General features: G+C 42.0%; 1 protein-coding gene across 1 annotated transcript in view; it reads left to right on the forward strand.

Moving 5' to 3' along the window:
* Positions 1 to 13560, forward strand: part of ITGA9 (integrin alpha 9) — a 240150-nt gene that overhangs the window by 29993 nt on the left and 196597 nt on the right. The window contains exons 7-12 of the mRNA XM_014949431.1: positions 736 to 865; positions 2416 to 2501; positions 4981 to 5049; positions 8262 to 8399; positions 10625 to 10730; positions 12136 to 12230. Of these exons, the coding sequence (XP_014804917.1) occupies positions 736 to 865; positions 2416 to 2501; positions 4981 to 5049; positions 8262 to 8399; positions 10625 to 10730; positions 12136 to 12230 (624 nt within the window). The remainder of the gene's footprint in view (positions 1 to 735; positions 866 to 2415; positions 2502 to 4980; positions 5050 to 8261; positions 8400 to 10624; positions 10731 to 12135; positions 12231 to 13560) is intronic.

The following is a 13560-nucleotide window of genomic DNA, read 5'->3' on the forward strand; positions in this document are numbered from 1 at the left end:
TGTTAAAAAGGATTATCCATGATCATCTACGTTTGGATGCTGAATCAAATTTTGCCTGATTTGTAGTCTTTTAAAATCCTGAATTGTGCTGCGTGTCTGTAATGAACTACAGCCAGGCTGTCTCTTGAAGAGCAGATTGTATCTGAGGACAGAGCAAGGCAAAATGTTTCAGCCGTGACACAATGCACACCCTGCTTCTTTTTGAGTGCAGAACAGCTATTTAGCTTCATATTTGTAAAATCAAAATCCTTTGTGCTGTATCTGTCATGATTGGTTGGTATAGCGTGTCAGCCAGCATTGAGACTGTTGCTGAGTAGTGGGTCTGGGTGGGCTGGGGCACTTGTGTCACTTGGTGGAGGTCATCAGGTCTTCTGGAAGATGTTTAGGAAAGACAGCAGGTGGAGAGAGATTTTTGGGAGGACTGTGTTAGCAGGGGTAAGTTTGGTGGTTAGTTAGATTGAGGAAGGTCTTTTATTGAAGCAGCAGAACAGCTGAGTAGAAGTGGGCCATGTGTCTGCAGGGTGTATGCAGTGACCTCCATGTTTGGGAAGAAGGATATCCTCTACATGCACACAGAAAGGAGATTGTTATAGATGGGCTGATAATTGGAGTTTTAAGTTAATAACCTCTCCTTTTTCCAGTACTGTGTAAAGCGTGAATCTTTGTCCAGTTTCAATTGTTATTTATTTTTTTTCCCCATCCTTTCCCCCACATCCTTCTGTTTTTCCTTTATAGGAGCTGGTCATCATGGGGGCACCAGGATCTTATTATTGGACAGGAACTGTCAAAGTACTGAATCTCACCGACAACACATATTACAAGCTGAACGATGATGCTGTGATAGCTAGGCGGTACACCTACCTTGGTAAGTGGCTCTCTGGTGTTTACCGTAAGAATGGATTAGTCCAATAACATATTTCAAGGCTTTGATGCTATAAAGTTGATACTGGGGTTTTTTTGGTGGTGTATTTTTATGAGAAATATGAAAGGAAAAACATCTGAATTAAAGTGTTACCTACCTGGAAAGAAACATAAGCAAAGAAACAGCCAGAATATTCCATTTTTTTTTTTGCTTGTTTTAAAAAAAATTTGCTACAATTTTTTTTACTAATATATGAAATGCATTTTAACTGAAAAGCAGGTTGGATGGTAGTGGGCCTCCTACATTCCTGCTTTTGCCTTGTGATGGACAAATTATTTGTCATTGGTTAGGCTGCATGCTTGCTTACCCCGTCTTTAAAATGGGCATGACGGTTAATTATAGAATGTATATTGCAGATACAAATTTATTTCAACAAAAATAGCACCGTTCAAGCGAGACATTGGCAACACAAGGAGGTTGTGAAAGGATTTGCTATCGGTTTGAGTACATCTTTAACTCAGTTGGTTTTACTTACTCTAAAACCAGCTAATGTCCCAAATAAACTTGATTTAAAGGCTTCCCCCTAATTCCCAGGGCCTAAGACTGTTGAGACTTAGAAGGCATTTCAAACAGTCAGTAGTGACTAAAGACTCGCATTGACATCTCTTATCCCCATTAACCTTTAGTCTTTAAAACAATACCACTTGGAAGATGCTGCTTGGCATTAGCTAAATGAGGAGTGTATATATGAATATTTAAGCACATAAATAGGTTTTGCTGCTGATAGACCTGAATTATAGTGTTAGTTGAATTATAACTGAATTATAGTTGTAGACAAAAGCCTTATAATTTACAGCAGAAGACCAAGGCAAATACAAGACAGTATTAGAAAGAAAGCACTTGACTCTTCTTTACTTATTATATATCATTTTATTATATCAACTAAGACTGAATCTTTGATCTCCTTCTATCAAATACACTCCTTCTTTCTTTGATTTATCCTCCCATTTTTCTTCTTGCCTAAACAAAAATCTTTTTAAGCCATTAACTTTGCTGACCTCTTTCCCTACTGTCCTCTGCACTCCCTTCCACCGACGGAAAAGGCACATTATTTTCCAAGCCTTCCTGGGCAGTGATTTTAGCCAAAGGAGGACCCTTCTGTCTGGTCAATATAGGACCGTCACTCTCTGATGTGATAACTTTTCTCTGTGACAAGGTGGTCTCCTCTGTTTCTGCTGGCCTGTTGCTGTTTGATCGCATCCCTTCTGGTGGTTACTGAGCTGCTCCCCGTACCCACTTTGTGTCCCTCGCCAACTCCACACGCACCTTTCTTCTCCCAGCTGGACTGGAGGGTGCACTTCCCACTGCTGTGAGATGTTGTGCGGAAGGTTGGCGCGCCTTGAGCAGAGTGGCTGTTGAATGTGCAGCCCAGGAGGAGCAGTTAAACCCAATGAGCGTGATCCAGCTGGCTGACCTGTCTCTCAGGCCCTTCCCTTTCATGATCATTTATTTATTTATTTCCTCTCTCCTCTCCCACCCCATCCCCCGCTCAGGATACGCGGTGACAGCAGGTCATTTCTCTCAGCCAACTACCACGGATGTCGTAGGAGGAGCTCCCCAGGACGGAGGCATCGGAAAGGTGTGGTTTTTTGTCAAACAATAATGTGGTTGGATGCAACAGGCAAAAATGATAATACTGATGTTGTTCCCATATGTCTGAGAAGCCAAGAGATTTTTGCCCACAGAGTAGTTTCGGACCACTGAACAGGGGAGAGGTGAGGTAGTTTGATGAAGTCATCAAATTTTCTTGACCTGTCATCAAATTTTCTGAGGCATCTCTTGGTGCCTCACATCTCTCACCCCTGTCTTTCCTCTCTCTCCTGTCCAATCCTTACAATAGTTATTTTAACGAGACACAGGCAACATTTATTTCACACTGCTTTTGTTTAGGATTTGTAACACACAGATACTGCTTAAACCTTGTCTGGAAATGAAAACACTTGAAAAAGAGAGTTTGTCTTCTGCTTATCTTCTTCATACATTTGACTATTTACTTCAGGGTAGCATCTGTGATAGCATGAAAAGCCATTTACTAGGTGATTTGATGTCCCTCTTAAAACTTCACAATGCGTTGATGTTTAGTGGATTAGAGTATGGGTTTCTGCCAGCTGTACTTAGAAATCTTGGTGATAGTCTCTTGAGAAGAAAAACAAAAAAATGTATTTTCCTGTAGGCATACATATGTTCAATGTTCCAAAGATGTAAGCAAGTGAATGGCTAGGTGGAAATGGGTGGTGAGTTCCATGTGCGTGGTGTTCTGTGTTGAGTACTCGGCTGCTGTCAGGGGAGCTGGTTGGAGGGGAGTGCTGTGACCCTTATACACTTTTGAACCAGAGATGGAGAAGTGGGAGTGGAGAGACAGAGGGAAAGGATGTAAAGGATCTGCTTTTGTCCCTTTTTCTTCTAAATCCAATCTTTTTGGGACCAAAAAATGTCCTGCTGTCCTGCAGCCCCCTTTCATCTTCCTCCCTCTAGCTTTTCTCTACAGGGACGTGAGCTGCAGCTGAGTCATAAAAATAAGGAGTGAGAAGTCTCCACTACCAGAACACTATCTCTTGGTTTAGGAATGTTATTTTTCGTAGTAACCATATCTCAGGGGACAGCAGCACAAGTGGGGAAAACAGAATAGAAGTAGAGGATGAACTTGGTACATATACCTGACCTGGTGTGGCTAGCACATAGGGGGTATAGTAGTAGCACACCAATGCGCCTTCCTTTTAACCTGTTTTCTTTGTGGAAGAGATTCAACTTCTGTACAATGAGGAGAGAAAATACCAGCTGCTAACATGAGGTCCATGAGAAAGCAGCTGGCTCTGTAGTTTAAATACTACTGCTCTAGTTGCAAAAGCTCTCGTTATTCTCCCTTGGCATGTGATGGGGGTAGCAGGAATACACGGCCAAGGGCAGTATGAGATGTTGAGTACAGGACATTATGCTGGGCAGTCTTATTGTGCTTTCCACACTCTCTAATAAGCTAATCCTTTCCACTTCCCTGATAGAAAGCAATTAGCATTGTCGCACCCTTTTCACTGAAGGTAAAGCCAACATACTTAATGAGACTGAGTCATTTCTCCAAAGTCACCAAGAGTGTCATTAGTTAAGGCTGGGTTTGGAGTTGAGGCACCTGGCAATGTACTCTCGATGGTAAACATGCCACTGCAAAACCTAGGGAGTCCTTTATATCTACAGCAATTGTCCACAGTAAATCTGTGTTGTGTTCTCAGCTGAAAACAGCTTTGAACTTTGTCTCACCACCTATTAGTAGCTTGCCACATGTTCAACTATGTCAAGTGCTTGGCTCTGCCGTGTGGCCTTGGAAGTAAGGGATCCTCTGTCCTGAAAACTGCGTGAGCACCTGCTAGAAGGGAGCCTGACAAACACTGGAAGAGTCTCAAATGCTGACTGAGCCAGCCTTTCTGTTGAAGAGATTTTCTTTCTGCAAGCCATGTGTCTTGAATTTTGGTACAAGATCTGTTACTGAACTTGCATCAATACTATTAGCCCTGAGAGTTCTTGATAAAGCGGTTTCTCCTGTGGAAATGAGCAATGAGCAGACTATGTGTTAATAGTTTTCTGATTTACAGATTGTTTCAGACAGAAATGGCACAAATGCCTTAGGTGGTCTGATTGAGTTTTCTACTCTGACATTTGCTAAAGCATCCTTATGTTTGCAGTGCAGCGCAGCACACGCGGGCACGTGCTGTTGAGAAGGCAAGGCTGTATAAGGGGGAGAGAGCCAGGAGGGTCATGCCTTCTCAGCCTTTTACACCCTTCCAGATGCTACTTGTTGGAGAGTTGGAAAGTTCCTTTGCTAGGTGCTAAAAGCTAATACTTACTCGGTGTGCATGAGCACATGTTAAGTAGGCGACAAAGTACTGCTCAAGCATTTCCCATGAGAGACCTGTGATTCATTGGGAAAAGGGGGAACTGTATGTTTTGTCTTGGCAATAGCCATGGCCATGATTGTGATTTAGATATTATTTAGAAACCATCAATGCTGTAGCATTGTGTGCTTCTTAGTTATTATTGATCAACTTTTTTTTTTTCTCACTTTTCAGGTTTATATTTTCAGAACAGACAGACGATCAGGCTCTCTAATAAAGATTTTTCAGGCTTCAGGAAAAAAGGTGAGCTTTTATGTAGTTGTGTTTTATTTTAAGGGGTAGAGAAGAGGGGAATAATGGCAGGGTGCTCTCAGAGCACCATTTTCATTCCATTGCTTCGTGACTTGCGAAGCAAATTCTGTTTTTCCTTATCCTTCCAGAAGAGCTAAACCAAGATCAACTGTATGCCCTTTCTCTTGTAGCAGTCATGACTGCAATGTCTACTCAATGCCCATGTGACTGAAATTAAAGGTCTTGCTGAAAATGGTAGTAGTGCTTCTCTTTAGCGTTACGCAGCTGTAGCAGCGCTTTCTAAGATGAGGGACATGGGGTGCCAGGTGAGCCTAGATGCAGAGATTTCCTCTTAGTAGGTGTTACTGGGAGATGTGGGTTGCTTGGAGCTTAGTTTAATACACCAAGCCCCAGTCTGTTTTTCTATGTCATACTGTAACAGGGGGGATATTAGAGTTATGCTGTTTTGTGGAGGAGCAGCTTCACTGCCTCAGGAGATGACAGTTTCCCACTTACCAGCATGAATCAGCACTGCATTTTGCTCTTAGAATTGGTGTCTTAGAGCTGAACAGCCCCCCTCAAGTGCCCTTTCGTGAAATTTAGTGAATGCTAGTGAGATCCAGTTCCCACTGTGTGATGTTGGGTTTGAGTGGGGAACAGCTTGTATTCTTCACTGGGGGCTTGCTAGAGATGTGTTGCAGGGAAGTGAAGTGGACAGTATGTCTAACTGTAGGTAACAACAAAAAAGATGTCTTATTTGGGAATAACACAGTGAGGAAACGATACCCGTTATCTGAGGATTGCCTGTGTTCTCCTTTAAGGAGAGGAAATAACAGAAGAAAAAGGTTACTAGTGGCTTCTGGCTCTAGGAAGACCTGACACCCTGAGAAGGATCTGAAGTGTTTGAGTGTTATCATCAAGTTGGGAGTGTTAGCATGGTTTGTTACTCTTTCCCAACAAAACACAGTTGCAGTGTTTAGAAGTGTGTCTGGAATAGGGGTAAACCGCATGGTGTGTAGGTGGATGGTTTGACTTGTATTTTAGGGCCCCTCCAAAATTTATCTTTCTCTGCACTAGCAGAATTGCAGACATCTTGAAAGGAAAAGACCTCCCCGTTCATCTAGGCCATCGCCTGTATTTGATTTCTTCCTGTTCATTTCTTTCCCTGTTGACTTTTAAGTGTCCCTAAGGATGTGCTCCTGGAGAACTATTTCTTAGCCTAATAAACAGAGCTATCAGGAATTTTCCAGGTCTCAGCCAAAAACTTTCCTTTTCCAGTTTAATTGTGTTATTCTTATATGTGACTTAACTAATCAAGTATTTACATCCTTTAAGTACTTCTAGGCTGTCATCTCCTCCTCCCCCATTAGCATTTGTCTTCTATAAATTCTCTTAGATCCACATAAGAATTGCATTTTAGAGAGAAGGCTGTCCTAAATCACCCTTACTTTGTTTTGTGATTGAAATGTAACCAGGCGCGCGAAGCAATGAGCGCTGCCTGGAAATGAGCTCTCACAAAATGCTGCGTCCCTCCCAGCGGTGTGAAAGTTCATTGCTCTGACATTCTTGTTAGACAGATGTTAAAAGCAGGCCAGTTCCTTCCTTCCCTGTTTTATTGCTGGAGGCTGAACTAGGAAATCAAAAGCAGGCAAGAAAAAGGAAAATGCAGTGCCTTGTTACAAATGTTGAGCACACAAACTTCAGGGTCTTGCTGCACTGTGAACTCACCCACGCTGCAGACTTACCATGTTGCAGTTAAGTAAATAATAGCCTTTCCCTGAAAACTGCCTGAATACAGAGTGAAATGCTTTTAATAACTTTTGCTCTTTACCCATGAGAAATTTGTTTTAAAACCTTAGTGGATTAAAATAAAATAAACAAATAAAAATTCCACAAGGGAACTTGAGCTACTAAATAACTGGAATCGAATGATGCTTGAGGTTCTGACCTTAAACCCACACAAACACAAAAATCGGAATTACAAACTGAAACTTTATCCTTACCTCACCCCTCTCTATATATTTAACAGCTTTTAAATCTTACAGACTGCATCGAATAGAGTTGCTGCTGCCCATCTCCAGGCATGCCCAGTAGCTCTGGCTCATGCATGTAAACTTATCAGGCGTGGAAGCCTGTGGGTCAGAGATCTACAATGAAGAATGTAAAAGCACGCAAGAAATACAATTAATTCTTTTTAACCTAAATAACTATTTCTGTAACTTCAATTTTTCCTACTAGGTAAACAGCTCTCAATTTTAATATGAAGTGGTATCTTTTTCCTATATATTTTTCCATTGGAAGTTGCTTTTAATATTGAGACTATGGTTTGTAGTAAGTCTCAAGGAGTATGCCTCATGAAACCTTAGCAGAAGTGGGTGAAATAAGGGTGGAATATCATTCTTGCTTTTGGTTTCCTCCTTGTGTTTAAATGTGTTTTGAAATTCATAATGTGGGTGCTGGTTTGGAGATCGTTAGCATTTAATGTTAACCCCTACCAAAAATGATGCAATGAAATTATTTTATTGCTTAAATTTAAGCAATTAAGTTTCGTCAAGCAGTAACAATGAGGGATTGAAAGTGACTTAGGTTTTTTGTGTATCAACTGAAAAGCTTTATTGAAAGTCTTCTGTCTGTGTCAACTTACCTGCCTGTACACGAGAGGAAAGACTGGTCAAAACCCACAGCCAGTACTGCTATTTGAAGGTGACTGATACAAATAGAGCAGGGGAAGATAGTCCACAATCAAGAGGTAATTTTAGATGCCTCTTTTAATGGATACCTTACTCCATGCCTATTTTTCTTATTTCTTTTCTTTATTTCTTTAAGGTATCCCCAGAAAAATCTGTGGAATCCAACTTCAAGTCTCTTTAGGGAGTCTGACATGGCCAGGTCTTGGTTTGGGAAACTTACTTCACCCTTTCTTGGCTTTAAGCATTTGACAAGTGAAACCTAGTCTAAGAAAGCTCTTTAAATGTCTCAAGCATGTCCCAGGGCACAAATTTTATTCTGTTGGTAAAACATCCAAGCCGATGCACCGTTACAGTAAAGTGTTTGATTCCTGCCAGAATTAACCCCTAAGCTTTTCTCTGTAGGAGTGCTTGTGAGTGATAAAGCAGCAAGTCATTATTTGAAATTAAAAACAAAAAAACCACTTACGCCTAAATTACTTCCTCCTGTGTGTGGGCAGATACTGAATGCTTTGTTGTGACTCGGCTTGGTTACAGATGGGCTCTTACTTTGGCTCCTCCTTATGTGCAGTTGATCTGAACTCTGACGGGTTGTCAGACCTGCTGGTCGGAGCACCTATGTTTTCTGAGATCAGAGATGAGGGTCAAGTCACAGTCTATATCAACAGAGGAAACGTGAGTATGCACAGGAGATGACTTGGTAAGGGATGAGGGCGTGGGTCTGGGCCGGATAATGCTAATGTCCTTCCAGCACTGCATGGTGAAACTCAGTTTCTCAAATAGTGGGGCTCTGGATGTCTCTAGCAGAGCATGAAGTCACGGAAAGCTCATCTGGTATCACAATTTCCCAGGCACCAGCCCACATTCATCACAGAGCTGTGAATCTTTCAAGGAGGTCTGGGAAAGTTTCTGGTTTTATGTTGAAATTTGGTGGTATTTGTGGCTTGACATGAATTTGGTGCCAAACCCAAGTACGAGTCAGCAGCTTTGACTGAGTTTCCTTTATGTTTTGGGTGGTCACTAGAACCTACAAATTAGAACACAAATGCCTGGGGATTTAAGAGACCTTGTGAAGAGAAACCAGAGCTTGAATTCATGTTATCTTTATATTATGCCCTATATATACACTTCAGGGGAAATTCTTATCAGCTGGCACTGTTGGATTTCACTCCCCTTCACACTTCAGGGGAAATTCTTATCAGCTGGCACTGTTGGATTTCACATGACCCAACAACAGTCTTGGAAAAGTCTGAAGTTTCTTGCATCAGCAAAACAAGATCATTCTTCTGTTGTAGTTATAGCAAAGCAATGTATTTTTATATGTTATTAAATATTTAATATTCAGGTTCAAAACCTGCTGTCTCAAAGGAGCAGGTGTTGTGGACTAAAATGAAATTGATTTGCTTCATCAGTATTTTGTGAACTTTAATGTATGGAGTTTATTTATGCTAGGCTTAACATTCAGCTCAGGTCCTATGGGCAGCATTCGGGTGACTTCAGAGTCGCCTTTGGTGTAACTTTATTTACTCTTCCTTAAATGAGCTTTACTTTTTCAGTCTGATCCACAGGCTATCCCACTTCTTATATTGCAGTGTTGCTGCTGCACCCTCCAGAGTGACCAGAGATAACAGCCAATATGTCCTGTTCACAGCGAGAGGGTGCATGAGTTAATTTTTATCTTTTATAAAACAGTCACGAAACTAGTAGGAGTTTCTTATACTCCTGCAGCAAGAATTACTTGCAGGAGCAATCGCTTGCAGGATTGTGGGTTTTATCTTGGAGTCTGGGCGTTTTAAACTCTGTTTCATTCTGCAAGCACCATTGCTTAAGAGGTCATTGCAGCAGATGAGAGAAGACCGTGTTATCATACAAGCACGCACAGTGATGTGAGATTTAACACACTTATGTTTTGCCCTTTCCTGTGATGACTGCAAAGAAATGAGTCGTACATTCAGGCCTGCCCTCTCTGTTGTGTTTCAATTTCATTATGTGGGATTTTTTTAAAGTCAGCAACTCCCCACAGCCAATAAAAGGATTCTATTACATGTTCCAGAGGGCAGTTTACTCTCATTCACAAAGGAAGCAAAACCAAAAAAAAACCCAACCCTTGAGGTGGGTACAGAGTTGCATTGCGTAACTAAATTTTGTTTTCTTGTGGAAATGTTCCTTTCCCCTTGAGGGAAGAATGTACGAAACTAAAGCTTATGTATCTGCCTAGAAAGTGGGTGGGCAAGAAATACCAGACCCATATAAGGCTCCTCATGGCAAAGGAGTACAAAGCTACTTTATTCTGAACTTTTCCTCTGTCTCTTTATTGCATTAAGTCCCTTTCCTTATTCTTAATTTCAGAAGGCTTTTTGGGGACTTTGCTTTAATCTTTCTGTCCAGTACTTTAAAAGTTTTCAAATCCAATTGCCCAAATGTTCTTTGCTTAGGGGAAAATTCTCCTTAACTTGCTGGGGTTTAGCTGAATAAGCCTGGACTGAGGATTTCACTCCTCAGATGTAATCTGCCAGTAGAGCAAGCTCTGGGCTGTTATATTTTAGGCATCTGGAAACCTTTGAGAACTCACCAAGCCCTGTGACTGCATTTAGTTACATCATTGAGTAATTGTTTAGTTAATTTAGCATTTTAGTTATATCACTCATATGCTCCTTTCCCTCCACCCCCTTAAAACTTAAAACCAGAAGATGGTTAAAAACCCCAAATAAGTAATAAGGCAATAATAATAAATAAATTATATTTTTGGTGCTGAGGTGATCATGTGCAGTGAGGGCAGGAGTCAGACTGCAGCCCTGCCCCAGGTGCTTCCTGCAGTGCATTGGCAGCTCCCATGGGGAGGGCTCACCTCATCCAGGACTTGACCTGTTTCCTTGACCGTTTTATTTGCTACTTACTAGGGTGTGCTGGAAGAGCAGCTTGTCCTGGATGGTGACAGTGCCTACAACGCACACTTTGGAGAGAGCATGGCCACCCTTGGTGACATCGATGACGATGGCTTCCCAGGTTTGTGTGATTTCCTCCTGGGCCATTTCCCTGGAAATGTCAGCAGGGGCTGGTAGCTGCTGGTGAATGGCTGGGTGCTGTGTGGCATCCATTTTTCCTCCAGATGTGACCAGAAATTGAGCTCATGCTAAGGATAAATGTGCTTGTGAAGGATTTATCTGCTGATTGTCCTTGATGTGGATTTAGTCCCTGTTCATGCAGCTCACACCCCAGTCTCATTAACATTGCTTTGCTTTCCATGCTGTTGCATTATGTTCTTCCCTGTATGGTTTATAAAAGGTTTTAGATACCCTCGCACCAAACAAAACAGAAACCTGGGTCTTACTTCTTCCTTCTTTCCCGTTTCCTTATGTCGTCAAGCCTTTCCAGTTTTGTTGACATAACTGTGTTTCGTATCATGAAGGGTAATTAAGAAGCAGCTTCTCAGTCCTGATCGCATGTCCTCTATTAATAATTTATCTCCTTTGATTTATTCTACCCCTGCTGCTCTCACAGGCCTCTCAGTGTGAGGCCACATACTGTGATAGCAATAGGTGAGAGCAAAGTATTGATGCTGGCACCTTTTATGTCCTGATTTCTGGCAGTGCAGATTAAGGACTTCCAAACAAAGGCTGACTTACTCGGTGTGTGCCAGGATGTACTTCTTCCAGTCCACTCAGGGCACGATATCCCATTAAGCGTAACCCAACCTCATTGCTGGTTGCCCAGAGGTGGACATCCTCTTCCTCTGCACCTGGACATGCATTTGTGTGGCTTTTCTGCTGCTTGTGAGTCAGTTGTGATGATGGTGAGACTGCAGAGTGAGTTGCACCACTCCATGGGTATGAAGCCATCAGAAAGAGTTTAATTTTAGCAGCTGTGTAGTTATTAGATCCAACTAGGAGAAGGGAACGGGAAGTGGGATCACACTTTCTGCAGGAGTTTGCAGTTTAACTGGATCAAATGTAATTTGAAAGTGTACCCTCAGCAGCCTTTTTTTCTTCCTGCCTGTCCATTTAATATACTAAGCCTCATTTTGGAGCCTTGGATTTTCAAGCAAACTTTATGTAGTGCTATGTTTTGCCAATGCTGTCCTGGTTCACAGAGCTAGTGTTCCCCTGGGTTGAAGATTTTTTTATATAAAAGAATTCTAAATTAGCTTTTTGAGCATGGTTGCTGGTTAATAAACACACATTTTCATAACAAGCACATGTTTCTATTTAGGCATAGCATAGCCACATGCGTGTATCTTAACACGAGCTCTTTATTAAATCAAACAAGTTCTTTCTGGCCAGGTTCACATGAGCTGCTGATCATCTTCATCATGGGGAGCTATTCTCCTATTGATAGCTGGCGTCTAAAATTGGGAAAAAGCTGGATTAATGGAGTGCATTGTGAAATGTTTGTAATCTGTACTGTTTTACAGATGTTGCCATTGGAGCGCCTCAGGAGGATAACTACATAGGAGCAGTGTACATTTACCACGGGGACACCCATGGTATTGTACCTCAGTACTCTATGGTATGTGACGCTGTTGTTTATGATACCTATCTGAAGTCACTTTCCCAGGGCCTGCAGAAGTAAACCATACTTAGGGGTCCCTTTATAGATAGCCTTATCATAGCCCTACATCCTTTTCTCAGTCCTGGTTGAAGATGGCTTCTCCCAAAGTTTGTCCATATCTATGCTGTAGGGTAAAACTATGTTAGGAGATATTTTTCACTGTCTTTTGTTACAGATATCAGCTGTAGCTTGCATCTGGAAGCAAATAATGTCTTGGGGGTTGAATGTACTGCTGGAGAGGAGAAATGAAAACCCTGGAGAGGCTTAGCGTACAAATTATGGAGAGGCTAGTGGGGAGCTGGGAGGTTGCACTTTCTTCCTGTAGAAGCAGGCTTAGTGAGAAAGAAGAGTCACTATGTTTTCTTTTATGCCCTGCAAAAGCCTCTTTACCCATAGTGTTGGCCCTGTGCTTGCAGTTGACAATATATCACAAGGCTGGTCTTGGGTGCCATTCCCCTGACCATTATTATGAAGTAAAATCTCAGCTGGGATACGCTATAGCATCTTGTGCAGAGATGGCAGTGCAATTTAGCTACTGTGGCCAGGCAGAAGAGAAGATGAATTTATGCTCAAGCTGCCCAACACATGTCATCTAGTCTCTGTCTAGCCTATTTCTTTTGTCAGAGAGTCTGAATCGTCCCTCCCTCCATGTATTTGAAGTCCTGGTTGGTTTGTTTTGTTGCTGGGTGGGATCCTTCACAGTACATCAGTTTAAGCAGAATTAAAGAATCTAGTGGTTATATTGGAGACTATTCTAACAGACCATAGAAGTTTAGTCCTTCTTCCTTTTACCATGTATATGCCATGTGTTGCTTTTTAGAAAAAAGGAAGTTAAATGACTCTTTATGGATATTTCTAAAAGGCATGAATGTGTGGCTTGTAGAGGATTCTGCTGGTTTCTTGCTGAGAGCCACTGGCTGCGAGATTCTTCTCTGGCTGTTGAAAAGCCTGGAGATTTCCAGCTCTTGCTGAAAAGGATCAGATTTTTAAAACTTTTTTTTTTTGTCATTCATGGGAAAATTTTACCTTTTTTGAAAAAGGCCAGATCAGCAGGGTGGGAAGCGAAACATCCTGTTTGTGATAATGTCCCTCCCTGCTGGAACAAGGCCAACAGACAGTGGCTTTGGTTGAGTGGCTTTGTCCCACTGTGTGTGCCTCTCCCCTGGGTCAGTGGGACAAAGCCCAGCTCAGTCACAGTCACTGACTCTTGATACCACACAACGGTTGTCCCATGTCCTCAGGCAGCTGAGGGGGCACCACCTTTGGCAATGTCTCTGCCATCTCCCAG

Source organism: Calidris pugnax, unplaced genomic scaffold, assembly GCF_001431845.1.
Source record: "Calidris pugnax isolate Ruff unplaced genomic scaffold, ASM143184v1 scaffold124, whole genome shotgun sequence".
Lineage (NCBI taxonomy): Eukaryota > Metazoa > Chordata > Aves > Charadriiformes > Scolopacidae > Calidris > Calidris pugnax.